General features: G+C 40.8%; 1 protein-coding gene and 1 long non-coding RNA gene across 3 annotated transcripts in view; one reads left to right on the top strand and one right to left on the bottom strand.

The window, feature by feature from the left end:
• The window catches only part of PPP2R2C (protein phosphatase 2 regulatory subunit Bgamma), a 208,568-nt gene extending 198,390 nt beyond the window's left edge, over window positions 1-10,178 (top strand). Inside the window, exons 9-10 of one of the 2 annotated variants that reach the window (XM_026054833.1) lie at window positions 582-673; window positions 9,693-10,064. In XM_026054833.1, coding sequence (XP_025910618.1) covers window positions 582-673; window positions 9,693-9,984 — 384 coding nt within the window. In that variant the 3' untranslated portion in view covers window positions 9,985-10,064. Of the gene's footprint in view, window positions 1-581; window positions 674-9,692 lie in introns of both variants that reach the window. The other variant, XM_026054832.1, reaches the window with a different exon arrangement.
• On the bottom strand, window positions 3,877-9,820 carry LOC112960507. Its single transcript, XR_003251768.1, has 5 exons — window positions 9,762-9,820; window positions 9,089-9,249; window positions 8,592-8,773; window positions 6,977-7,150; window positions 3,877-6,069 (listed from the first exon to the last, which is right to left on the bottom strand). It is a non-coding gene; the product is annotated as an uncharacterized LOC112960507 (long non-coding RNA).
• Window positions 10,179-25,313: the final 15,135 nt, after the last annotated feature.

Consider the following 25,313-nt stretch of genomic DNA (forward strand, 5'->3'; position numbering starts at 1 on the left):
ATGTTGTTTTCAAGTCTCAGAAAAATAGGATATAACCATATTAGTGTTCTAATTTACAGCCTGTGCAACTGCAAGCTTGTACGGTATTTGGCTTCTGAAATGCCTTATCCAAATGTATGTAATACCATACAGTAGAGTCTCTTAAGTAGAGCAAGGTTCTTTTTCTGCCGCAAGTGAGAGTCCACTTACCTTGGAATATGCTGATTTTTGGTTTTGTTTTTTTTTTTGCTATTTAAGTTACATTACTCACACATTAATTAGCACATTTAGGCTATCAGCTGGTGAAATGTCTTTGGGAATCAGGCAAGCATTGAGATGATCACCTGAGCAGGAAACAAGTAAAGAGGAGTGGTCTGCAGCCTGCTGAATGAGGCATGCTCCATGCCTTGCTGCTAACTGACCTGTGGGAAAGTATGCTTAGCTCCTTTAACAGCCACTGTCTTCTGCAGAGCTGCCAACCTGTGCAGCATATTGTAAAAGTGAATGTGGGAGATAACGCAGAGAGTCGGGGACTGGCTGTGGAGTTTTGTTTTGTTTTGTTTTGTTTTCAAAAATAACAGCAGTTATTTTCTCTAAAACAGGTCCATGATTACCTTAGGAGCAAGCTGTGTTCCCTCTATGAGAATGACTGCATCTTTGACAAGTTTGAATGTGCATGGAATGGATCAGACAGGTAATCCAGCCTAATGTCCATCCTTGTTTCAGTTTAGCTGAAGAGCTCCCTTATGATGGGGAGCAATCAAAAAGTAAAGCGTTATGTGTGGTTATTTTGAATATCAAGTTACATCTCTACGTATCAGTGTTCAGGCTTTCAAAAGGTGCTTGGATATTGATGTAGTTGCGTCTCTGACCTCCTTAGACATGACTTATGCCTTGTTAATCTTGGCTCACACCTTAGGAAAAAAAAGCCTTCAAATTCTGTCCATTTTCACTGAAACCGAAAGCAGGTTGCAAGAATTTAAAAGAATGCCACTAGCTTGCACAGCCCCAGTAACACACTGAGGAAGCTTGTCTGATGCCATATTTACATGTTAGCTTCCTCAGAAATTCAGTTCAGTTACTGGAAACTGGGAGAGAAAGGGAAAAGGAAAGGGAGTCACAGGGACCCGCTGATTCTCTACAAACCACTGCTGCCTTTTATGGTGCATGTTTCTTGTTTGGGTTAAATGCTTCCCTAGAAGTTTATGTTTATGGGTACACCTCTCACATGGCATGTAATTCCTTAGACTCCAGCTTCATAGTTGTAGAGCAAACTAGAATGATGCTGGCTTATAACACTATAACTTGTTTTTGTGTTATGGCAGCTAACTAGCACTTTGCCAAATTAGTGTAATTAATACCAAAGTCTGTTGCATAAAAAATATGGTTATATTAAATACCTCCTCCTCTTTCCTTAGACAGAATTCCCACTGACATAAGTGGCAGTTTCTGATACCTACCCCTCTCAGAGTATATGCACTCGAGGACAGGTCCCTGGGGTTTTTTGGACACATTCTCGTTGGATATTTTCATGAGGGATGTTGACACAAGTCAGAGAGAGAGAGGATGAGATTTGTTAATGCTATAATATTAGCAAAGAGTGTCAGTACTTAGAGGAATAGGAATATTGTGCAGAAAGAACTGAGCAGCCTAGAGGACTGGAATAATAAAAATGGGATGAAATTCAGGAGTATAATGCAAAATGTGGATTTTAGTTAAAAAAAAAAAAAAAAGCAAGCATTCATCTTATCAGTTGGAAACCACCCACAAGGACTTTCATACGCTAGGTGATTGTGAAGGGGATTAGCAATCTAGAATGAATGTGAAAGAGAGCACCCGAGCCAGTTTTGAATAGCACACAGTGACTCCTGGCTCAGCAGGAGCTGGGAGCCAGCAGACAAATGCTGCCAATTAGTTTGGCTTGCTGGGAGCCTGGAACTGTGCCTTCAGCTCACTTAGCCTCTCATTTGGAAAAGAGAAAAACAGTCCGGCTCATTGCACTTGAAGCAGGCCTGTTCCCCGGACGAGGGAAGGACTACGAAATGCAGTGTGCTGCAGCTAGGAAAAGGGCAAATATGATCCTTGAATGGGCAAGACTGGGATGTCCAGCAGAGAGAGAGGAGTAGTGGTGACATTATATTACAGCCCTATTGAAAGACCTTTGGACTACTGACACATTTCTGGTCTCTCATCTTCAAGGCAGATGAAACACACGGGTGCACTGAAGGTGAATGAACTAATCGGGCAGCTGGACAGATGCTCTAAAGAGAGGAGAATGGAAGAGTTTATTTTGATCAGCCTAGCAGAAGAGAAGCCATGATTCTACTTGCTTCTAATAAGTACATCAAGGAGGTGTCTGTAGGCAGGAAGAGGATCTAGCTAAGCTAAATGCTGGTGATAATGGCACGAGAGCAAATATAGGTACCAAGTGACAAGTTGGTTGGAAATTAGAACTTGGCTGGGAATGAGAGGCAGTTTGTACCTGTTGGAACAGCAACAGCATGGAGCAGTCTTCCAGCCCCAAATAGTGGAGGTGTAAAAAGCCCAACTGTTTTGAGCCTGGTGCTCAGAAAATTTGTGAAAGAAGTTGTACGAGACATTGCTTGAAATACCAAGTGACTGAACTCGGTAGTGCAGAACAGGGTCTCTTCCAGTCCTGTATTCCACAAATACAGATAAAGTGTAATGCCTTACTTTTCCAGGGGAGAGCTTCTCTCTTTACTAAGAACTAAAACTTTTTCCTTTAATAATATTCAAAAGAACTTATATCCTTCCATGATCTCTGATCTGTAACAGTTATGCTTCAGCTCTTCTGCAAAGATACTGAGTGGTCCAGTTTATGGACTTCCTTCAAGAATAATGGAAACTGGAAGCAAGAGGGCCATCCTGTCTGTGTGGAAGTGATTCATCCAGTCTTCATATTTAAATGATTCAGACAATTGAGATTCTAAAGCCATTTCCATAAGCTACTGTTGCATGCCAGGGTAATGTGTGTGTTTGCTGACAAGGATTAATTTAGCATTGAGTATAGTCTGTGATACAAGCTGTGGCCATTTAAAATGACATAGGTGGACCACACTGAGCAAAAATCCTTCCCAGATTGTTAGGACTGCAGCGTAGGAATGAGCAGATGGGCTGTCATGACAGCGGTTTCATTGTGGTCAGAAAGTGGGAATGACCCATAGAAGTTTTAGAGGAATATCTAGGTTTTGGGGTGTTTCTCTAAACTTTCTAATCCTGTGTATGAATAGATGTTTTTAGCAGAGGGTTGTCTCAGGAGACTCTGTGCACTTCTTGGTTTAGTCCTATTGGAAACACCCAAAAAAAAGCCTTTCCTGGAAATACAATGGTGCTGATCCCTGCCCAAATCCAGCACTGAAGAATCACACAAGCAAAGAGAAATTAATCAGATATTTTGAAACTTTCACAAAGAAAGATTCAGGGGGTTTCAGGTCATTTCAAACCATTTCTGTTCATCCTTAGCGGGAATTCCCAGTGCATTTTACAGGATGGGCAGCCATGTGTTCACATGCCCCGAGTCTTTCTCCCATCGCTGAATGAAGTGCTGCCATCCTCATTAGTGAACTCAGCCCACTATCTGAATAGTGTCTGAATAGTATTATTCAATATCAGGGTGATATTGAGTGAGTGTAATATTTTAGTTCCTACTTGACAGATGAGAAAGATCAATGTAGTGAGTAATCATTAAGTGGGTGCATACCATTGTAAGGGCTTAATTTATTTTACTGCCTCAACATTGAAGGGTTGTTAGTCTTGCACTATTACCAATTCCATCACTAAACACAATACACTGCTCTCGCTTTTAAGAAACTATTGAGTAGAGTAGCTGGCAACATTTGACAAAAGATAACAGTCAGCTTTAATTTAGTTGTTTCTTTCTACGAGTTTAATGTATCGGCACAGATGTTCATCTTTTAAGGAGAGGAAATACATATTCACTCCTCTGAGCTTCTTGCTTCTGTATATTACAAGTATTTTATTGTTTTGCTATGCACTACAATGATTTTTTTGGTGGATCATAATTTAAGTTATACTGAGGTACCAGTAACTCTTAAAGAACAGTTCATTTGAATATTAAGGTCACTTAATTTCATTCTTTATTGTATGTAATTTTTTTAAAAGGACTACTGTAAAAGGTAAGCAATGCCTATTAGCAATGGTACTCTTAAGAGAATCTGTAATATAATATTTATGGTATTACTACATATACATAATAGTAATAATTAACATGCTAAACTTTTTGGTTTTTATCCTTTGCAGACTTTAAAACTACAGTGACAAGTTAAAGTGACAGGATTGTTCAGTTAAAAATAAAAGCATGTTTATTATTTAGGCAAAAATATTTTTTAATCAATTTTTGTCATTATTAAGGAGTTAGTCCAGGATAATGATAGACTCTGATGGTGAGGCTGTTTACAAAAAAAAAAAAAAAAATCAATGTATATGAGCTCTGATTACAGCGTGATTGATGCTCAGTTACTCCAATGAAGAGGAACTAATACGATCAGACAGACCCGATCTCATTTGCTGAAGGACACATTAATCATTCAGTACTTGGGCAAAAAGAGTGGTCAGGAGAGGGAGTCAAACAGAGGTCTTACAGTAATTCAACCAGATGAGCATGTTTTATCTGTCATTGAGTATATTACACTAAAATCATGCCATCTGTATTATATATGCATCATGCTTACATGGCTATGTAGATATACACTAATTTCATTTAATTCTTTCATTTAGCTCTGCAGTGAAATATATTAACAGTGATCTGCAGGATACTTTCTTCTTCCCACTGTCAACAGTAGCCATTTTGTTATTTCAGCTTTAATCACAAAAATTAACACTTCTGGAGCTGTTTGTGCTGTCTGTGAATTACAGGAGACGCCAGCAAAAGAAAAAAATTAGTGTAGTATATTCTACATGGTAGTGAATACCTTAATTACTATTCTTTTTTATAAAGATCCCAACTAAATGTGTAGGGAAACCCTTCTAGGGAGACTTCTGAATACCATCATGATAAGTGATAGGCTGTAAGCAGATGAGTGAAGGCACATACAACTGTTTAGTCAGTCCTTTCCTATTGAACTGTCATTCATGCTGGTGAGCATCCATCAGCCTTCAGTCTAATCAGGCAGAATTGGCAGGTCCCAGCAAACAAAATGTTAACAGGCTATTCCTGTCTGGCAGCGTGCTCCGTATTGGAGAGCTAGAAGACATCATTTTGTTATCAAGGCTCAGCATGTCAAATATTAGCTTGGAAGGACTTGAGGATCCCTGTTCTCCTTTCCAGTCCTGTCACAGCCACCTGTACCTGAGTGCCACGACCCTGAATCTGGTGCCTCAAGTGTCAGCACACTCCCCATGAGGTTTGAAGTATGGCCTTTATGATGAGGAGTCACTCGCTTCACGTGGTGCAGAATAAAGTAAAATTCCCCAGTATAACTAACTGGCCCACCCCATTAATGAATCTAGCAGTGTAACAGTGAAAGGAAACTTGCTTGCAACAGTGTTTCCTCCTTCCCCTTTGTCCTAATAAATGTCATTTTTCATTCCCATGAAAAAGATTTTTGAAGTATTTTCATGGAACCAAGCCTTGTTTCTCATAAGGTCAGCTGGCTCTTTTGGGCCTTGAATGTTGGTCCCAGAAGACTGCAAGTGTGTTGATCTGCACTGGTACACATAGTATTGAAATCTTGCAAATTTAGGACTTGGTGTATAACTGGGGAAACGGTTTCAGGTCAAAGAAATGGTCCCTTTTCATGCTGGGTGCCTACAAGGGACACAGTTGCAGCATGTCATGATAAAATCTGGAGGCGAGGGCTGATGGAAGGTGCTCTGAGAATCTCCTCCCCTCCCACTTGCTTGGATTCAGTGTCACTTCTCTGTTGTTTCAGTGAATTCACATCTGCTGCCACATTTGCGGGGGGGGGGTGGTGGAGGGGCAGGTTAGCAGGGCTGCTTTAGTTTAAGACTAGAGTGTGATAGTTCTTGCAGCCTGCCCAGTTGTTGTCCCACCATCCATCCTGGGGCTTCCATGGGCTCCTCAGCAAACTGTGACATGAGCTGGATTATCTGCAAAATAGAAATGTGCAGCTGAAGAAAGTTTTCTGTGCCACTAGGAGGAACAATCCAGGCCCGAGTTAGTCCAAAACTGGTTTTGGAAGTCTTGCACAAAAAAAAGCCAGTGCAGAGCAAGTACAATTTGTTTTTTAAGCAGGCCTTGATTGCAGTTGATATCCCCATCACTTCAAGGCAAATCCTGATGGCTGACTCGAGCAATTCTGTTACGAACTGTTCAGATGCAAGGTTGGCTGCAACAGGGACAAGAGATTTAAGAGCTTCTCTTGCAATAAAGAAATCAGAACAAAATGTGGGAATAGCAGACGTGAGAAAGACAGAGCGATACCAATTCTTACTGACTGACAGGGTTGATGAAAGCTCAATACCTAAATACTAGGGTAGAAGAAAATATCACTGCAGTTCTGTACAAATGATAAAGTCTTAGTCAGGTGACCTTGAGGTTGATGAAATAGGAAATTTGTTGACCTTCCTACAGAAGTAGAACTTTACAGAGAGGAAAGCCACATAGCATTTCATTGCTCAGAGACTGCACAAACATTTCATTTAGCAAAAAGTCATGGCCAAAAACAAACTATTCAGAGCCAGCTGCTTTAAGGTATGAAGAAGCTTAAAGATGCTGAAGGCATCAGTAGTTGTTAGGGTGCTTTTGTAGACCCCAGGAGATGTTGAACCATCTCCTTACCCATTCTACACAGATTTAAAACTCTGGCCTTAAATTAAACATTAATGGTGCAGCTACTGGTGTCATGTAATATGAAAATGTTATTCATGGGTAAACATGTGCTGTTTTACTTTTGAGTGTTATTCCTACAATGTAAATAAGAACAACTCTTTCTTCTCAAATCCTTTGTGTCAGAGAATTTTACAGATTGGAAATTGGTAGAAAAATTTAGTTTACCTGAAATACTGCTGGATTCGGAAACAACCTCTCCTGCTGCAATGGGCTCTAGTTCCGGGGAATTTGCAGAGAGGTCATTGAGCTCCGTGTCGCAATTGCCCATCTCAGAAGCAGATTTCGCACATGATTGCATGCAAAAGCCCCTTTTACAGCCCTTGGCGAGAATAAAAGTTCCTGCAAAACAGACAACCTGCAGTGTATTTCCCTTCCTGCACCCTGTGGTAAGCTGCTAGGCTTTATGTGACTGGCCAAGCCGTGCAGATCTTGCAACAGCTGGACATCTCTGGGGCCACAACCTGTATTACCAAATCCCTGTCAGATTCAAGAGCACAGAAACCAGTCATCTGTACGTGACGCAGCAGGATATCTGCCCATCAGCTCATTTGTTCAGCAACATTTATCCAGCCTTCAGCCCAAGGGGGAAGGCAAGGAGAGAGACCTGAAGCCCTTGAGGGCTGAGCAAGTTGTTCATGAGAGTAAGCAGGAGTGGTGACTGAGGGAGATGGCAAAGAAGGGTGAGCAGTAAGACCTCAAGAAAAATGAAGGGTAAGAGGAAGAGAAAAAAGGAACAGAAAAATGGAAGAGACAAAGTAAAGCAAAAGAGAGCAAAGCTAGGGACACTACTTGGCTAGCAGGAGAGGGAGAGAGAAACAAAAACAGCATTTTTAAAACTCACAGAGCAGCCTAGGTGGAAAGGGGGAGGAAGGAGGAGGTGGGGAGGAAGGAAAGAAAAAAAAAAAGAAAAACACTAACTAGAAAGTATGGTAAAGACAAAACCACAAGATTGGAGGGGGAAGGAATAGAAAAAGAGATCAGAGTGGCAACTAGGGCAGGAATAAGAAGAAAAGTCAATGTAATAAAAGTAGGATTGGACTGCACTGGATTTTTTTCCTTCTTTGTTTTTACATTTGGTGAGAATGAGTTTCTCCTTCTTGTAAAGAAAAACCAATGAAAACCAATGGATAAGAAATTGAGCCATAGTGACCCAGTGTGAGGGACCTAATTGGCAAGGTGGAGGGGGCTTCTTGAGCCAGCCTTGATTGCAAGGATGCTGGGCAGGCGCTTGTAACAGTGCTGTGCAGGGCAAACTGTATAGAAATACTGAGCAGACACTTTCTGTATTTAGCTACAATTTTTATTCTTTTATATATATATAATATATATATTTTTTATTTATATTTATATTATATATATATATATATAAAATAAAAACCCCTCCTTACCTCATACATGCATTGTTGTGTATTATATTTTCCTGAACAGGAATAAATAGCAGGCTTACATTTAGTTCTCTCTTATTATTTTAAGCAGCAGGTAAGGTTATAATCCATCTGTGTTTGTGACCTTGAACAAGAATGGGCACTTTCTCATTTACATAATGCTATTTTTTACTGAGACATTAAACTGCAGAAAAACAGGGACAGCGTGAAAAGTAGTCATCTACATATGTTTAAAAAAAAAAAAAAAGGGATAAAGCACACAGAAAATCCAACTAAAGAAAACAGACTTTTAAAAACATGTGAGAGTTCAAGAAATTAAAAAGCAAATGGCCTATGAAGGCAGCTTTACTGCAAAGCAGAGCAAGCAAAGCCTCATAAAAAGGATTTTTACAGACACTTATCTGTTTAGTTGGTACATGGGTACATCGCCTGCGTGGAAACTGCTCCCTGGCTGTTTCTGGAGTCATCCGGAGGGAGGCTCCTCGCTCCTGCGGGGCCACGTCCCAGCCCTGCACTGCTCTGCAGCCCCTGATACATGGAGCCCATCATTATGAACCTGTTTGTTTCCAAATTTTGCCTGGGGGAGAAAGCACAGTGCTGCACTGGACTGCTAGAATCACAAACTGTGCATGTTAGCGCTGAGATACGAAATAACCTCCAATTTTTCACGTTGTGAATAACCATTACAGCAGGAACCCTAATGACAAGACATGGTGATTTGGAAGGAATGAGACAGTGGATTTACTGCTGTTGATTCAGCTTCTGAAATGGGCGCTAATCTTGATCAATAGGCTTTCTGCTGCTGCTGGGATACATTTTATCACGCTGTTACACTGGCCTTTTTTTTTCCCCCCCTTTCCCCCTTTATTTTTAAAGCATATGAGATTGTTACCTCGTGGCATAGTAGCAGGCAAGTGGCAGGCCTTTGCCGGGGGAACGGTAAGGGAAGCTGCTCTGCAGACAACCGGACCACGGCTGGTGTTTCTGCTCTGTCCTGGGCACAGAGCTTTTCCCTGCCAGTGCTGCCTGCTGGGCCCTGAGCAGGGAAAGGCTCTGGAGAAAGGAAAGGGAAAAAAAAACAAAAAAACCCACGACCCTTAAAAGACCATAACAACATGGAGGGCAATTAAAAGGAACTTATTAAACATGTTACATTTATTCAGTGGTTAGTCCCATGATGTCAGGGTCCTGACTTGTGGGTTTTTTTGTTTTGGGTTTTTTTTTTGTGAATGCTGCAGGATGTCAGTTTTGGGGTAGCTGTAAAGTTCATTGAATACTGTCACAGGCAAGGGGAGAACGGTAGGAGAAAGAACTAGTCACTTGAGAGAGTACAAGGGAAAAATCCTGTTTTATATTCTTTCCAGTTGAAACCAAAAGACCTCTTATGCTAGGTTAAAGCTCACTGTCCTGATCCCCTCACATTAGCAGACTTCATGAAACCTGCAGTTTAATTTTGTCCTTGTTTTTTCTCTCTCTGTCTCTCCCTCTCCCTGCAGTGTCATAATGACAGGTGCGTATAACAACTTTTTTCGAATGTTTGACCGAAATACCAAGCGGGATGTTACCTTGGAGGCGTCCCGAGAGAGCAGCAAACCACGAGCTATTCTTAAACCCCGGAGAGTCTGTGTTGGAGGCAAACGGAGGAAAGACGACATCAGCGTTGACAGTTTGGACTTTACGAAGAAGATCTTGCACACGGCATGGCACCCCACCGAGAACATCATTGCTATAGCAGCGACAAACAATCTGTACATATTTCAGGATAAAGTGAACTCAGAAATGCACTAGATTTATCAAGATCCCTCCAATTTACAAACCAGCCTCTTGAGAGTTGTAGAAGGATGTGATCTTCACAAAAATTGTGGCTTCTGTGGTGGAATTTGTAGTCTGCATCCTTTCAGCCCTCGGCCTGTATTAGTATTGGCGGCAAGCCAACTGTTTTCCATCACTGCAACTGTACGAGTAAAAGGCACGACTGCAAACGCAGTGCTGTGGTCTGTGTTGGCTCCTTAGGCACGAGGGGGATCCGTTTCGGGGCGTCCTGGGAGGGCTGAGCCCTTCCAAGGGCCGAGCGGGGCACGGGGTGCTGCGCGTTTTGCGGGCCACAGCATTTACCACATTGTTAGAGCTTTTTGCCTCAGTCTCTTGATTTTTTTTTTTAAGTAAGATTTTCCTGTCTTTAATTAAGCCAAACCTATCTGTGAGTGAATGAGTAGCCACATGCCCTTAGATCATGTGCCACATTGGAAGGGCCTCTTTACAGCTGTAAGACTGGAAGCAAAATTATTGCCATTCGTCCTGGTGAAAAGTTGCCCCATCTCACCTGTCCCACGCCCTTCTTTACAGCATTTTCTTTAAACATCTGCTACCTTTGTACTTCAGCTTTTTGAGTGAATAAGTGACAAACTGATATGGTTACCCAGTTTATTTTAAGAAGTTCATTCTCCGTATATCTCTTTGCTCGGGTTAAAACAATGATTAGTATCTTCATCATGTGGAGGACAATTTAAAAACTCTGCATGGCTGCGCCACTGCTGCCTGGCTGTTCAAATACAGCAATAGCAGGGTTAAATACTTATACCCATACTACTATTTGGGGGTTGGAGGTCTAGATATCTTGGCTAAAATGCTGTCTGTAAAGGCAGTCATTGACCTCCAAGGGAGCAAAGTTAAATCACTGCTCGACACTTCAGAAAGTCCCTCATTTGTTTGTTGCAGCCCGGCTACCCAAATCCTGGCATTTGGGGAATACAGCCAATGCCATGATATCTTTAACTATAAAGAATGGTTCTGTGAGACAGCATGGCTCAGTGAACTTTATGTTTGTAAATTAGTCAAAGGCTAGATAACAAAATTATTCCTGGAAAAATGAGAAGAAAAAAAAAAAAATTCCAAACCAAACAAACCCTCTTCCACATAAATACACTTAGATCTTCTCCATTTTCAAATGAATAATGATGTAAATGGAAAATGAAAATACATGCAATTGCTTTACCTCATGTAGGAAGCATAAGGGTGTGGTGTACTAGACAGGAAGTACTTCTCAATCCAGGGGGGGGAAATATCAAAAATAAAAAAATCTGTTTGCCACCATTTGATGATAATGGTTGCAGAAAAATTAATATTCCAAAGTATTTGTTCCCAAATGATGAATAAAAGAGCACAATTCAGATGACCTGTTAATCTGCCCTTATTAAAACTCCTCAGAAAAATAATCTTTAAGCCATTATGCACTGGTTTATTTGGTAAGTAAGTGGAGGATGTACTGGTAAATGGATCTGCATGCTTTTATATTTTGGGTTGGGGGAAAGGGTGGGTGAAAAATCTGCTTACAAGAACTAAAAAACAAAGTCTAAAGCTCTTTTATATGACTTCTTAACACAACACATGAAATCTGTACGTTTGAAGTTTTCTAGATCAATGCTGTATATTTTGTGTGTGTAGAAGCACAAACGCATGTGCATCAGTTTCCAGCCATACTAAACACATATGGTATGAAATGTGTAGGTTAATTTTAAAGAGAATGAGGAATGTTTGTTTATAAAATACTGTATGCTCTAGAAAGCATGGACAGTATTATATGTACATATTTATTCTAATGAAATTTAACAAAATTGCTTTTTTTCCTTGTAAAAAGGTTTAAGAATGTGGTAAATTGTATAGAAATCTTGTTAATGCCAAACTACTGCTTAAAGGGTGTCATACAATTTCTTTGACTTTTGGCCTCTTCCATTAACCTTTGCAGCTCAAAAAAAAATAAAAAAAAAAAGAAAAAAAAGGAAAAAGCTATCAGCTCATATTGGCATTTACAGCTAGAAGTACTGTAAAACATATATTTAGCTTTTAACATTCTCGAGTAAGATTCTATAGATAACTTATTATAAAGCAGATCTTAATGCAACATTTTTTTTGTTTTAATTTTGAGTACCTTACTCTGTTTCAGCTTTGGGTACCAAAAAGATCGTGATAAAATTAAATAAATAAATATATCTTTGGAGCTTTATAAAACTATTGAAATACCCAACCAAAATACCATGAAGTGATTATAGAGGAAATAAATAGAAATCTTTCAAAGACCAGTATTCCATTCATGTCTTTGACATCACTACTAGAGTTCAGTTTCCTGGTCTTCTTGAATGTATGGAAAGTTAACATCGTCATTGTGAACGTTTCCAATTTTCTTTCTCTTTTTAGTTTGAGCTTTCAGTGGCGTAGAGTAAGTGATGGTAAAGTTGGTAAATCTGATTGTTTTGAAAGCTGTTGTTCATGGCTGCATTCTTTGTGTTGCACAAATTAGCTAACTGTTGTTGAATAAAAATATAAATATGTTAATACCAGCTTTTTCAATAAAATTACAACAAAAAAAGGCATAAGTAAATGACTTTGAGCCATGGCTTATTTTTAAGCTAGAGGTGAAAGAGTTGTTTGGCTCCTTTTACAATGGAGCAAGAGGCGTTTTGGGACAGGGACGCATGGGGTAAGCTACTGTGTGAACCTAAAGCATTCTCGCGTGGCAGGGAGGCAAGCAAACACCCTGACGCTGCAGGCACTGCGACTGCAACCCTGCATCCCCCGCGAGTTGCTTTTTCCTCTGCTCTGTATGCTTTAGGAGATTGAATCTCAGTCTCCTATTGAGAGTAAAATGCCTGCCCCAAACATCTGGGCCTTTCTTTTGAAGCTCAGTCTAAGGCAGCAGATTCTGCCTATATGCTCTGTACAGAACCCCAGCACTCCAAGAAACCTGTGGGCATCAGCGCACGAGTTAGTTAGTTAGCTTTCTGAAGGCACTAAGTCCTTTTTTTGGACACAGACCAGAATAAATTTGCTTCCGCTGTTAGATTAGGCAGCATATTGCTTTGCACAGCTCACCCAGAGCTAACATGCCATTTTTTTCCCTTTCCGGGAAGACACAATCAAGCCCACTCATTTAGATGGACAAATAGGACTAGGCACTGAAGAGAGAAAAACTCAGCTGAAAAAAACCCAACATATCAAGCCATATGCCATTTAAAAAGGTAACCTGGTTTTCAGTTTCCCTTTTCATCCCTACATGCCCAGCAGTATGAGCATGTACCAGATGGCTAACTCTTGCTCTTGCAGGTTTTGCAAGCATATTCAGTAGCCGCACATGGCAGTTTAACTCTGCATGGGTTGGGGGTCAAGGAAAATGTTGGCATGAGCCACCTGCTTCTCCTATTTGCAGCTAACACATCTTGCTTTCAGGCAGAGAGTTAAGTCCTTTGGATCCTTCCAAAGTTGGGGTTACTAATCCCTAAGAAGAGGGCAAGCATAAGGATTGTTCACCTATGTCCAGTTTTCAGTAACATCATCAATTAGCTCCCACTCCCAATAGTAATCCTGTTTCATTTGCAGTCTTCTCAGTAAATTGCATTAAATATAAAATTAGAGCATGAACTCACTTATCTTGCTCACGTGGTAGAACCTCAAAAGGCAACAGGATTACTGGAGTGGATAGAGGTTTGTGAAATTGGGCCTAATTTTATAAGGTGCTCAGGACAGGGTAGGTTTCCTTTGCTTTGCAAAGCCATGAGGAGGTCTGGATGTTTTGTGCACGACAGTTTGACAGGCATACTGGAATGGTTTGCTTTCAGAGTGTACCATGAAAAAGCTTTTATTAGAAGGGAACTTTTTCTTCTCTGCAGTTGGGCTAGAATCAAACTTGTATTCACGTGRAAGTGAGCACGACCCTTTAGGCACTTAGAGAGCCAAAGTCTGGCCTGTGATGCAGAGAACTTCATGTGAAGCACCTGACAGAGCAAACTCTTGAGTTCCCTCAGCTACAAATGCTCCCGTAAATACGAATCAGTCAGTCAAGGTACAGATCACTACTTGGTTTGCTGAGCAGAGTCAGTCAATGGGCAAGATATTTAAACAAACGATTGCATTAAAGAATTATTTTAAATTACCATGGTGATTATATATATCTTCTTGTTTATCGCATGGCCACTAAAGACCTACAACAGTGGCTCTTCTAAATGAGGCAGGGCGTTTTTCTGGACAACCGCAGATTGTTTTGAAAGTGATACCTAGGAAGAGGAGTGGACATCTGCTTCATGCTATTAGAACATGTATTTTTAATGCAGCAGCCTGATCCAAGACACCTCATCAGATCCCCAAGCAGATTATCTTTAAATACAGGGCCAAATACTTCAACTGGTAATAAACTGACAGTACTCCAGCGAGAAGGGTACTTAGCTCCGGGAATTCCAGAATTAAAAAACAAAACAAACAAAACCCCCCACCATCACCGTCTTCTCTAGGCAATGGCTTCATCACGGTTTCTTCAACTGAAGGAACAACTACTAGGAAAAAAAAAAATCACTGTAAAAAAACTAATAAAAAATTATTCATCCTGGAACTAGGGGGGTGCAGATTGGGGACAAAGGTGTTGGCATTATTCCATGCTCTACTACAAAACAAATGCTGCCCAAGCAGGGCACCAGTGAGCCCCTCCTGTCAATAATTTGTGTCAATACCTCAGCCTGGGCAGGTTACCTTTTTCATTTTAACTTGGCATGGCTTGAGTACCCCCAACAGCTCTGCTAGCTGCCCTGGGCCAAGCTCCTTTTTAATTTAATGGGAAGGTGAAGGAAGAAGCAGTGGTTTCACTCAAATATGAGAGATACTGGATTTGTGATCTGTTTGCAGTACAGGAGACAATGCTCACAGCAAATTTATGCGCATCTCGGATTGTCATGGAAGAGGTGGGGAGGACGGTGCCATTTCAATTATCATCCTCTAACATCTCTGCTAACACCTCTCTGAGATGAACAGCTGCAGTCTACATTTCTCACAGCTATTGATCCAGGCTTCAGCAACCCCAGATAGATGTTGCTGCAGCAATTACACTCTGTCAACATTTTAAAAATATTCTCTGCAACCTGAACAGCTAAAGACTTACTTTAGAAGAGAATGAAAGATGAGTCTTACTATTGTATACCACCGGCATCCATGCATTTTGTGAACAAGTAGGGCTCAGCTATGCTTCTTTTCAAAGTGTTTGTCTGTTTGGACCCATTACTGAGATTGTAGATATTGCTAATGAGCTTCCCATTTGCCTAAACTGGCCAGGAATCCAGTACTACCTTTAAATCTAATATCCCCTAATCACTTTGTGGAGCTGCAAGAAATCTCTCTCACTGCACAACTTATCCCCAAGGAAAGTCTGTCCCATCAAACCCATCCGAAAGCCACACAGTCTCCTGAGATCCAGCCTTCGTTATGAGAGAGCAGAAGAGGTGGCTCTGGCTTAAGGAGGACAACAGTAGCCTGGTTAAACTGGCAGAGTGAAAGATTTCCCTTCCTCCCCGTCTTCTCCCACGCCCCCAGTACGCTCCTTTGTGCTTCCTCCCTGCCTGCTCTCCTTTTCTCTCCACCTCATCCTATGACTTTCCCCATTTTCCTGCTAGTCTCTGTCCTGGGGCACATACAGTGACCAGAAGCCACTAAAAGCATGCTGAATCCCACCACGGGACTAAACGCGGCAACCTCTGCATGCTGCAGGAGCAGTTTTCCATAGGCGTAACAGCAAGTGCCCCATAATCTCCCAGTCTCCTGAGCTGTCACAGATGAAAGTCCCATTTGCCAGCGTAGTATATCTCAAGTGGAAGATTTACAGAATCTGAGAGATTGTATCTTAGCAACCACAGATGCATTAAGAAAGCAGTTTATCTGTTTAAATTTTCAATTAAAAAGACCTACCACAAAGAGGTAACTGTCATGAACAATACAAAAACCCACTACAGCAGTTCATAAAGACACGATTGCTTTATACACATCTGCTTGCCAAAGTGATACCGAGTGAATCTTTTCCCTTCCCGACGTAAGTCGGGTGTTGTTACAGCCCACGTCTACATAATTTACTCTCTTGCAGAGAGTGGGGTGGAGAAAAGGCTTTCTTTTTTGCAGAGAAACCCTGAGGTTTTGTATATTGGCCTCATTCCCCACAGGGCCCAAAGCAAGATTTTCAAGTTTCCAAAAGGAAATAAAGAACTCCCACAATGAAAACTCAGAATAAAATAGGTTTGTGGCCATGATCAACCTACAACAGATATGGGGCAGATTTTATTCCCCGATTTGTACAGCTTAGAGAACTGAAATACATTCTTTTACCTTGTAGGTTAAAACCTTAATTATCAGTCTTCAGAGATAGACATCTTTCCCTTAGTTCTCCTCTTCCATGTATTTGGGCCAGATTAGGAACCAGATGTAAACCTCTCTGGCTTTAAGTGAGCACCCTAACAAATAGCCATTGTGAGATTTTTATCTTACCATGCCCAAAACATACCTAAATTTCATCCTTGACCTGGCAAAGTTATAACAAAAACAATAGGCTTCTGCAAAGGTCAGTTTAGATAAATCACCATTTTCTACCTTGAAAATGTTTACTAAAAGAAGTTTTGCCAGCTCTTAGTGCACGTTATACTCCATTTTACATTCTTAGCCACCTGGTCCATGTTGTGTGGGGACACACTACAGCAGCAGGATGAACCCCAGCATCACTGCAGAAGGGAGCTACTAGGACATCCTTATTTTTTGAAAATAAAGGGCTGTCCCTAATCCCCCCAAAGGGAAATGCTCAAGAAAAGCCCTCACTCGGAGCTCTGGAGAGCTCACACCTGCAGACTGTGAATTCTTGCACAGAAGGGTAGGTCTTAGTCCATAACCATTGCTCCAGGCTCTGAGGCAATGAGCAGCACGTCTGGAATTGCAGAGGCAGGTGTTCGCGTAACCCACAGACTTCAACGGGCTGAGAAAGGTGGCAACAGTTCTCTTGCTTGCTCTGCCCTCATAGATGCACTATTTTGGAAAAACTTAATATAATAATTAAAGCAAAGTGAGGTGAGCGGAAGTTCTGCCAGGACAACTACTGGCCCCAACGGCCGGTTTTATATGAGAATCATGATAAAAGGCACATGCACATACCCAATGCATCTATCTGTCTTCAGAGAATATTTTACTGTCTACCTCTGCTACAAATCAAAGCAGCTGCCCTGGGCTAGAGAAACTTCAGGATATAGGACTGAAACATTCCCATGGAGACTCACTTTTTAAAACAACAATTACAGATCAATTGAACTGTTACTAGAAGCAGCATTAGGAGAGATTTATGAATCATCCACTTTTAACTCTAGGAAAGAATCTTCTGTAAAGAGAAGACTGAAAAATCCATTTATTGCAAAATCATTTGCTGGGATCATCATCTGTCTCTTATGCTGGTGTAGAGGCACGTTGCACAAACAATCCCCTATCCATTAACTGAATCTGGTGATTGTGAGAAGTTAGTAAATTCCTTGAACACATTTATTGCCATTTTGGCGTTTTTCAACAAAACATAGCACCCAAATAAACTTGTTTGGTATTACATTCTCAAGGAACATGTTTGATGTTTAAAAATACATTTACTGGGAGGAAATTACAAAAGTTCAGAATTTGAAATAATTAAAAATAAACAAATAAATAAAGCAGGTTATACCCTAGAGAGAGGAAAATTTTTAGCTGGCTTTTCTGGAAAAAACATGTCATTCCAGTATTTCGCAAAGTCAGTCCAAGAGCTATAAACTGAGACTTTCACATTTTATTACAAGTTTTACTCAGTCCTGACCACTAAGTTTTCTATTGCCTATTAGCTTATCATTTAAGTCTATTACATGCAGAAAAACTGTAGCTTTCCTGCATTCATCACCTTCACAAATTCTGTTGCATTAAAGTACATTGAGTTACAGCCCCTGCACCTTGGCAGAATGCTTTTCCCTTCTGAAGGCAAGGTAAAACCCAGCTTTAATTACTCCGTTCAAGAAATTCTGACATGATCTGCCATGCCACTGTCCAAGATTCATCTTTCTGACCAAACTGACCATTTTTTAATCAGACAGGGAATAAGGAGACCTGCTCGCTCCAATGGTCTGAGCAGTTGGATGATGCAGAAAGCCTCTTCACAGCTCTTGGGAGGACTGGTGAAACACCTTACTGGACACACTCCCTCCTGCAGTGGATGCCTTGTAAAACAGGACAGTTCAAGCTGAAAAAAACAAATGCTCTGTCCTTCAACATCTATCTCCTGAGAGTATTCCAATGGCGATATTCATCCTGATATTTGAGTGGTAGTTTTAGGTTTGATTCTAGACAGATTCTTGAGCAGAATTCAGGCTGTAGACTACTTTTGAAGGATCTGAACCCTCTTAAAGTAACATTTGCATTACCTAAACAAGTAATTGTTTGATGCTATTTTGAGTGATTATTTACTGAAGTTATAGTTTGTCACCTGAGGCAATCGAATGGCTTGTTGTCGTGGAAACATCTCTGCTGTCACCAGCACTGAATAGAGAGGGAGGAACAGAAGAGGGAACTGAAGAAGAGATGCTTTGTTGAAATGCCTCTCTCTAAAGTGAAGAAATTATTTCAGATAAAGACAGGCCACACTGAGACACAGAACAGGCTTTCAGCATACACAAATTTCTAAGATATTAGGACGTTTGCAGGCTTGGTTCAAGCCCTTTCTAATTTAACATGACACTAGGCTCCTGCTGTCAAGCACTGCCATCTCCCACAGTTAACAGCAACATCTGCAAGGCCCTTTCTGATGCTGAACTTGCTATTATTGCAGAAAAATCCTGCCATCTTCAAAAATAGAACAAAGACTCTGTAACAACCTGCTGTAAGAAAGCACCTGCTATCACCTCTCTATTTGATTTGTAAAAGATTCAAATTCTGACTCTCAGGGCTTCTTGTCTGAGCCTTTACCTGGTGTGTGATCTTGACATGTAACCTCTCTGCTTTCCCCATGCCAATACTTTAATTCACACTGAATGGAGATTTAAGGTAAGAGTTGCAGCCAGAATTTCCCTTAAAAGAGCATGTCTTCTACCCAAGTTCTAATTAAACTGTCCCACAGATTTTCCTCTCTTTCTTATTGTTCAGGTAACAGAAAGTTCATAAAAACCTTTAAGCTGACTTTTTTGCATCTAACCCATAAAGACACAAGAGAGAATAGAGTTTCCACTGGAAGGGAAATCAGGACTATACGTTGTCACCATGCAAATTACACAGAAGCAAACAATGCAGATTAACACAATGACACTGAGATTGGAAGGTATTGGAGATAGAAACCTTCTCAGAAAGCAGTTAAACTACAAAACAGCTGGAGAGCACATTTCACAAGATTGCCATGCCCTTTTCCCATAGAATTAGTTTATTATTACACAATATTTTATCACCAGAAAAATATTTTCTCCCATTTTGCTCTCCCATAACGCAGAAACACACTGCAATGACTTTGCTAGTCACTTGGGTAACACTGTTGGAACTGGGGTGGTGGCGGGGGGAGACTGGGTCTACAAAGAGTTATCTATTTTTCATAAAAGATTTTCAAATTGCATTTCCTCTCTGAAACAGAATAAAACTAGAACGCGATTCTTTTGTTCACTGGTAGTGTCCTCTGGAGACAGCATTAGAAAGAGAGAAAGTGCAATGTGAACCTGTAGTGCCATCTGATGGCACAAAATTAAAACCACACAGGTTGTGGGTTTACTAGAGAAAGGACAGGTGCCCAGTGCAAAACTGAAAAGCACCATTTTCCTGCCAGAAATACCGAGTAAGATAAAACACATGGGTGCACAGAGGCTCCAGACGCAGAGGCGCTCTCGCTGGAGGTTAACGAAGCGCCTGTAACTCATAGGCGGTGCCCTCACACGATCACAGCGTTAGCTGGGCTCCTCTGGACTATCTTCTCTCACTTTTTAAGAACACATGTTGAAGAAGTATAACTCATCAACAGTTGGGTGACGACTTTTACTCTGGTGCTTTTGGCATCCTACATCTACCTGCAGGTGACAACGAGCTTGCTGCCAATAATTAACAATGGAAACATGAATCGTTAATTACCTTCGTGACTCCACCGACTGACGCCTCGGTAAAGCTGATGCAGATTTCACCAACCCCAGCTAACCCAGCTCCATAGCTAATGAAATGGAAACCAAAACCAAGCTACAAGTTTAGCTGCAAAGTGAAGAGATTTTAAGGCACGCTTAAATTTTTTGGTTTTTAGCCCATAAAGAGCACTTGCTCCTTCTCTCTTAATGCTTAACTTGTTTATTTAAAAAGTACACTGACATGTAATTATGATTCAGGAATCAGGATTGAGAAAATATCACCTGTCGTTAGACAGGGAATAAAATTGTAAGAATTAGCAACACCACAGGTGCATAAGTGGAAATGCAAAAGTCGTGCACGAGCTATAAGTGGCCTCTCTGTGCTGAGGTACAGAGGGTTCGAGAGAAGTGTTTTATGGCAGAAAAGAGGGTGCAGCGCCAGGACTCTGGACTCTGCCACGCGAGAGCCCAAACTAGGATCTAAGCCTGCACTTGAGGCAATTTACACAGGGGTGGTAAAACTCTTTCTCCCAGGCTTAGGCGCTAGGAGCCTCATGCTGCCAGGGGCAGCGCTGCTGTGGAGGTAGAGTGTGCTTAATATTTATCCAAGGAACAGCAACAGATTTGCTGTCCAATGCTGAAATATATATGCTAAAAATTTGTGATTTATACCATTGCAAAAGTTAAAAATTCCACTTCCCAGTCACATTAAGATACTAAATTTTAAGGTGACAACATTCTGACCACCATATGCGCATACAACTAATTATGTGCAAATCTGCTTCAAGTTATTTTTAGTAGAGAGTAAACAAATTCCCTTCCTGGCCAAGTCTAGTGGACTTTGTCATCTGACTACACAAACAGAACATGGCTAAAAGTTGGCAATAAAACATGTGAAATTAGTGGATCAGTATCAAGCAGCAGCTTTCCCAAGAGCAACTTGCTGCAACACTATCTGCTTGTATACTATATTTCTCCTAGTCATGAAGGGTTTTTTTGTTTGTTTTTCAAACACATTCTTTATAGCTCTCGAATGTTTATGGTGCACTGACTCAAGCAGCTTTAGAGGTGAAGTGCTTCTATTTCACAAAGTGGCACGATGCAGCATTCATACCATTCAAGCAAGACAAGTAGTGACGCAGAAGGGCATCCTCATTGAACAATTTTAGGCACCCTACAGAAGCTCTCTGTACAGTCAGTAGAAAAAGGTTGTGTTGGGGAAATTCAAGACCTCTGAGAGCTTACTCTCTGAATGGCCCCTGAAAAAACCTGTTTCACATTATTTAGAGACAACTTGGAAGAGAAGATGCTAACACCTTAGAAAAATGGTGCAATTGATGCAAAAGTTGCCACAGAAAAATTTTGCAAGGAGTCAGTTTCCCACACCATGTGGCAGCATGAATGGCCCTTGCTAACACCCCCATTCCAAACATTGGAGCAGCAGGGTTGTGGGCCAGGATCAAAGACCTGCAAGTGGTGTGACGTGACCCAGAACCATCCCTGGGAGCTCAAAATTCACCCTGAACAATCCAGCACTGTTAAAGCACGTTCCAGCCCTGGGTAGCAGCAGCTGCACAGAGGCTCCACAAAGTGCCTCTTCAGCACTGAGACTTGGACTGTCAGAGCAGCAATCCCACCACAGTGCTAGCAATAAAAGATGTACCTTCTCCAAGCAGAGAACCCCCATCAGCTCTGGACCCAGGTATAACAAAGACACCAGCACTGGAGCAGGAGTTTCTGCATGTGACCTTGCCCAATTTCTATTAGTGGTGGCAGCTGGCAAAATTCAGAACTAATTGAACTCAGCCTCCCTTGTTAAATCCCCCACCACACACACACCTCAGTAGTCACAAACCTGTGGGTAAGGCTCCCTCTCCTCCCTTTTGAACAGGATTTGCAAAAGGGAGGAGATGCAGCAGATTGCAAGTGTGTTGGTGCAGACAATCCATATGGATCCACCCCAGTGGGAATACCTCTGCTGCAGATAGCCTGAAGCCACATGAACTGTCTTTGGCCAAATAGCACCATCAGCCTTCAGGACTATGCATATCAATCTAGACCAGGCTGCGAATGTCTAGGCTGCAAAGTCGTACTTGAATTATTAGTGTTCTCACTGCCCTGGGAACATGTCTTAAATTTTTGTGTGTTTGAAGATAGGAGCCTACTGCCTGCAGTCAACTGTGGGAAAGCCTGCCTGTTTGTCAGGAGCAACAGTGGGAGTGAACGGGAAGACATCAGAATTTCACTGTTTTATTTTTCTTGTTGCAGAGTGATGCAGTTAAGGTGGAATTCACATTCCCACCCACAGGTCATTTGGTAAACTGTTAGTGAGAAGGAGAAAAGAGCTAGGGCTAAAAGAGTCTGCCAGATGGCGGAGGTCCGGCAGGGACGGCCATCATTAGTCCTGAGGGCTTTCAGGTAAACTCTGGGTGCATGTTTACATGGGCGCAGGCAAACTAAAATGTCAGCTGGCTCTGGTGCAAAAGCTATGTGTGTACCCACTATATATGATATATATATATAAATGTGTGTGTGTGTGTATAACTGAGGTGCTGGGCACATGTACCTTGCTTCTTGGCTAAAAGGCTGATTATTAATAACTTTCTCCTGCTATTTTGTTTGTATCATGTTTTGGGAAATGCAACTGCATATATGTATGTTTTTCTGTCAATAAGATTGCAAAGAAACACCTGACTTCATCAACTTCAGATGCTCAATACCGCAAGTCACTCAGCACTCAAATCAAAATGTGTTGTAAGTAATGCTATTCACTGCATGAAGTTATGTGAAAATTTTGGAAGATGAAAATGCAGAAATGAGTGTTATGAAGTTGCAAGCTTATAAAAACTGCTTCTCATAGCTGTCATTAGGAACATATCTGTGCTGTATATTTCTTCACCACTGTAAATATTTTGTAAAGGAAGGCTCCAAGCAGTGTTTTCATGTTCCTGTCCTGCTTCAAAACTAGAAGCAAAGTTCAAGTTAGATAGAGATAATGAAAACAAGTTTTTTCAGTGCTGAATATCCTTCCTTAACAGGAGGATGAATCTCATCTTTTACACACGAGACTTTAACCTACAAGAGGAACTTGAGGATGCTAATTAGCTTTTCCATAATAAAAGATAATGAAAGCCTTTTAGTAATAAAAGGAAAACAAATGAGCTATCTTAAAATAATACAGAGAGACAATCTGAGTGTTTGGTTTCTAACCATTTCTATTCCTATTTAAGTAGCATTTGTACGTATATAGAAAGTTGTTAGAGCAGGTTTAATATCTATTTACAAGTTGGTGAGTTCCGCCTAATTTTTGCTGCACAGATTAGTAGTTTCTTAACTTAATGATTAAGTAGCAGTTATTCCTTAATAAGTACCTGCTGGCTGTTCAAACAGTTTTAACTGGAAAGATGTGATCTTCTTTTAACTGCCTTCATTTAGTACTGAACATGACCCTTACACTGAGTTATTGCAATGAATTAGGAAGGCATTAAGAACACACTTAAAATCCTGAAATTTACTTTGCCTTTTTCAGCAGAAACAGAAAAGCCAGAAGACAAGCCAGACACTGGTGCATTCTGGAAAGGGGCATATTGTTTTGTGTCAAAGGCTCAAGTTCTCCAAAAGTGTAGGAATATAAGGAAGCACAGTGCTACCCTTACAGTAGCATTATTACCATGTATTACCAAAAAAAAAAAAAAAAAAGCAAACAAACTTACAATTAATAACTATTTTATGCACTTAAGAGAAGACCAATTTGTGCTAGGAAAGAAAAGTGCACGTAATTCCTACAGATCTACAGATTCCTTTTTTTCCTCTAGAAGAATCAGGCAAAACACAAGTTATAAACTCCTTGCATTCTTGCCTACCACAGGAGGCTGTTAGTCATTACAGAGTGGGCTCTTAAATTATTCAGAATTTCTATATGTGTTTTGCCGTTTTTTCTATGCTTACAGAATAATGTATCAGTTTGGAGAACAGGCAGTACTTTTTCATGTTACTTTGAGGAAGAAATTCAAATAATGAATATTTATTTTATTTGTGTATCTTCTAAATGCTAAATCTGAGCTGAGCAGTACAGCTGTACCTAATTTAGATGTGTCAATAGCCATATAATATCCTCCTCCTCAGTTAATTAATACTAATCCAAAGATTGAATTATCAGCCTTGAAAAAGGGCACCTATCTTTGGAACTGTTTAAAATTCAGCATGTCTTCAAAACTGAGTAAGAAAATAATAAATGTAGAATTAATTGAATAGTTAGCAGCAGCTGCCACATCCTGTGTGTCTCTCCTTTCCAATCTAGAAAATGGACTGTTTTGGAATATAGAACTGTAGAATACATCAGTAGGACAAAGTTATGCTGTGTCTGTTTGCCTGCAAGATTTGAGATAAGTTCAAACAGCCTTTGCAAAAACACCTTGCCTGGGACTGCAATTGCTTGTTAAGTATTAGTGATTTTGTGCTTGTCAGCTGCGATAGGAGTTAGAAAGAAAAAATTTATTTGCCAGGGTTTCAGCATGCTGAACACTAGGCAGACAAATAAATGGAGTACCTATCATCACACTGCTGCTAATGTGTCCTCTTTTTCCATAATAAAGAAAAAAAAAAAAGCACCAAGAAGGAACACCTGAGAGCTGGACATTAAAAGGCTGCATTTAAACATTCTGAAGTCAAAGTCACCTCTTCTTTTCCTTTCAGATGCACACAAGAGCTGGAAATATCATAAACATGGATGGAAAATGAACTCCTATGTACTAGTATTAAGAACTTTCCATCTCCATTGAAGAGAAGCATCCATCAAATTAAACTGTCCCCATCAAGCAGAGCTGTGCCCCTCTCTCATTGTGTTCTCCCAACAACTCGTAGCAGTCGTGGAGGTTTTGGCCTATTTTTTTTAAAAGCAACGCAAGCTGGAATCCTAATTTACCCTCTAGTGATTGTCACTTTTCCATCCCGTGTCCCTTCTGATAGCACAGTCATGGCATTGGGGTCACAGGCAGTTATTTTACTCGCTCCACTGTGTCACCCTTACAATAGCTATGTTTTTAGTAAATACCAGTTTTTTGCCTCCTTGTCATAGAAAACATTGCATCAATGAGAATCTAGTTCTCTGGAGCAGCATTCAGATACCTTAACACAGAACTGTTCTTTTTGTTTGTGCAAACCCTCCTCTGCTTTTTGCAACCCAAGGGGGGTATCCCTCCAGCCAGCGGTTTGCTTCATTACAAA

Source organism: Apteryx rowi, unplaced genomic scaffold, assembly GCF_003343035.1.
Source record: "Apteryx rowi isolate R43461 unplaced genomic scaffold, aptRow1 scaffold_97, whole genome shotgun sequence".
NCBI classification, from domain to species: Eukaryota; Metazoa; Chordata; class Aves; order Apterygiformes; family Apterygidae; genus Apteryx; species Apteryx rowi.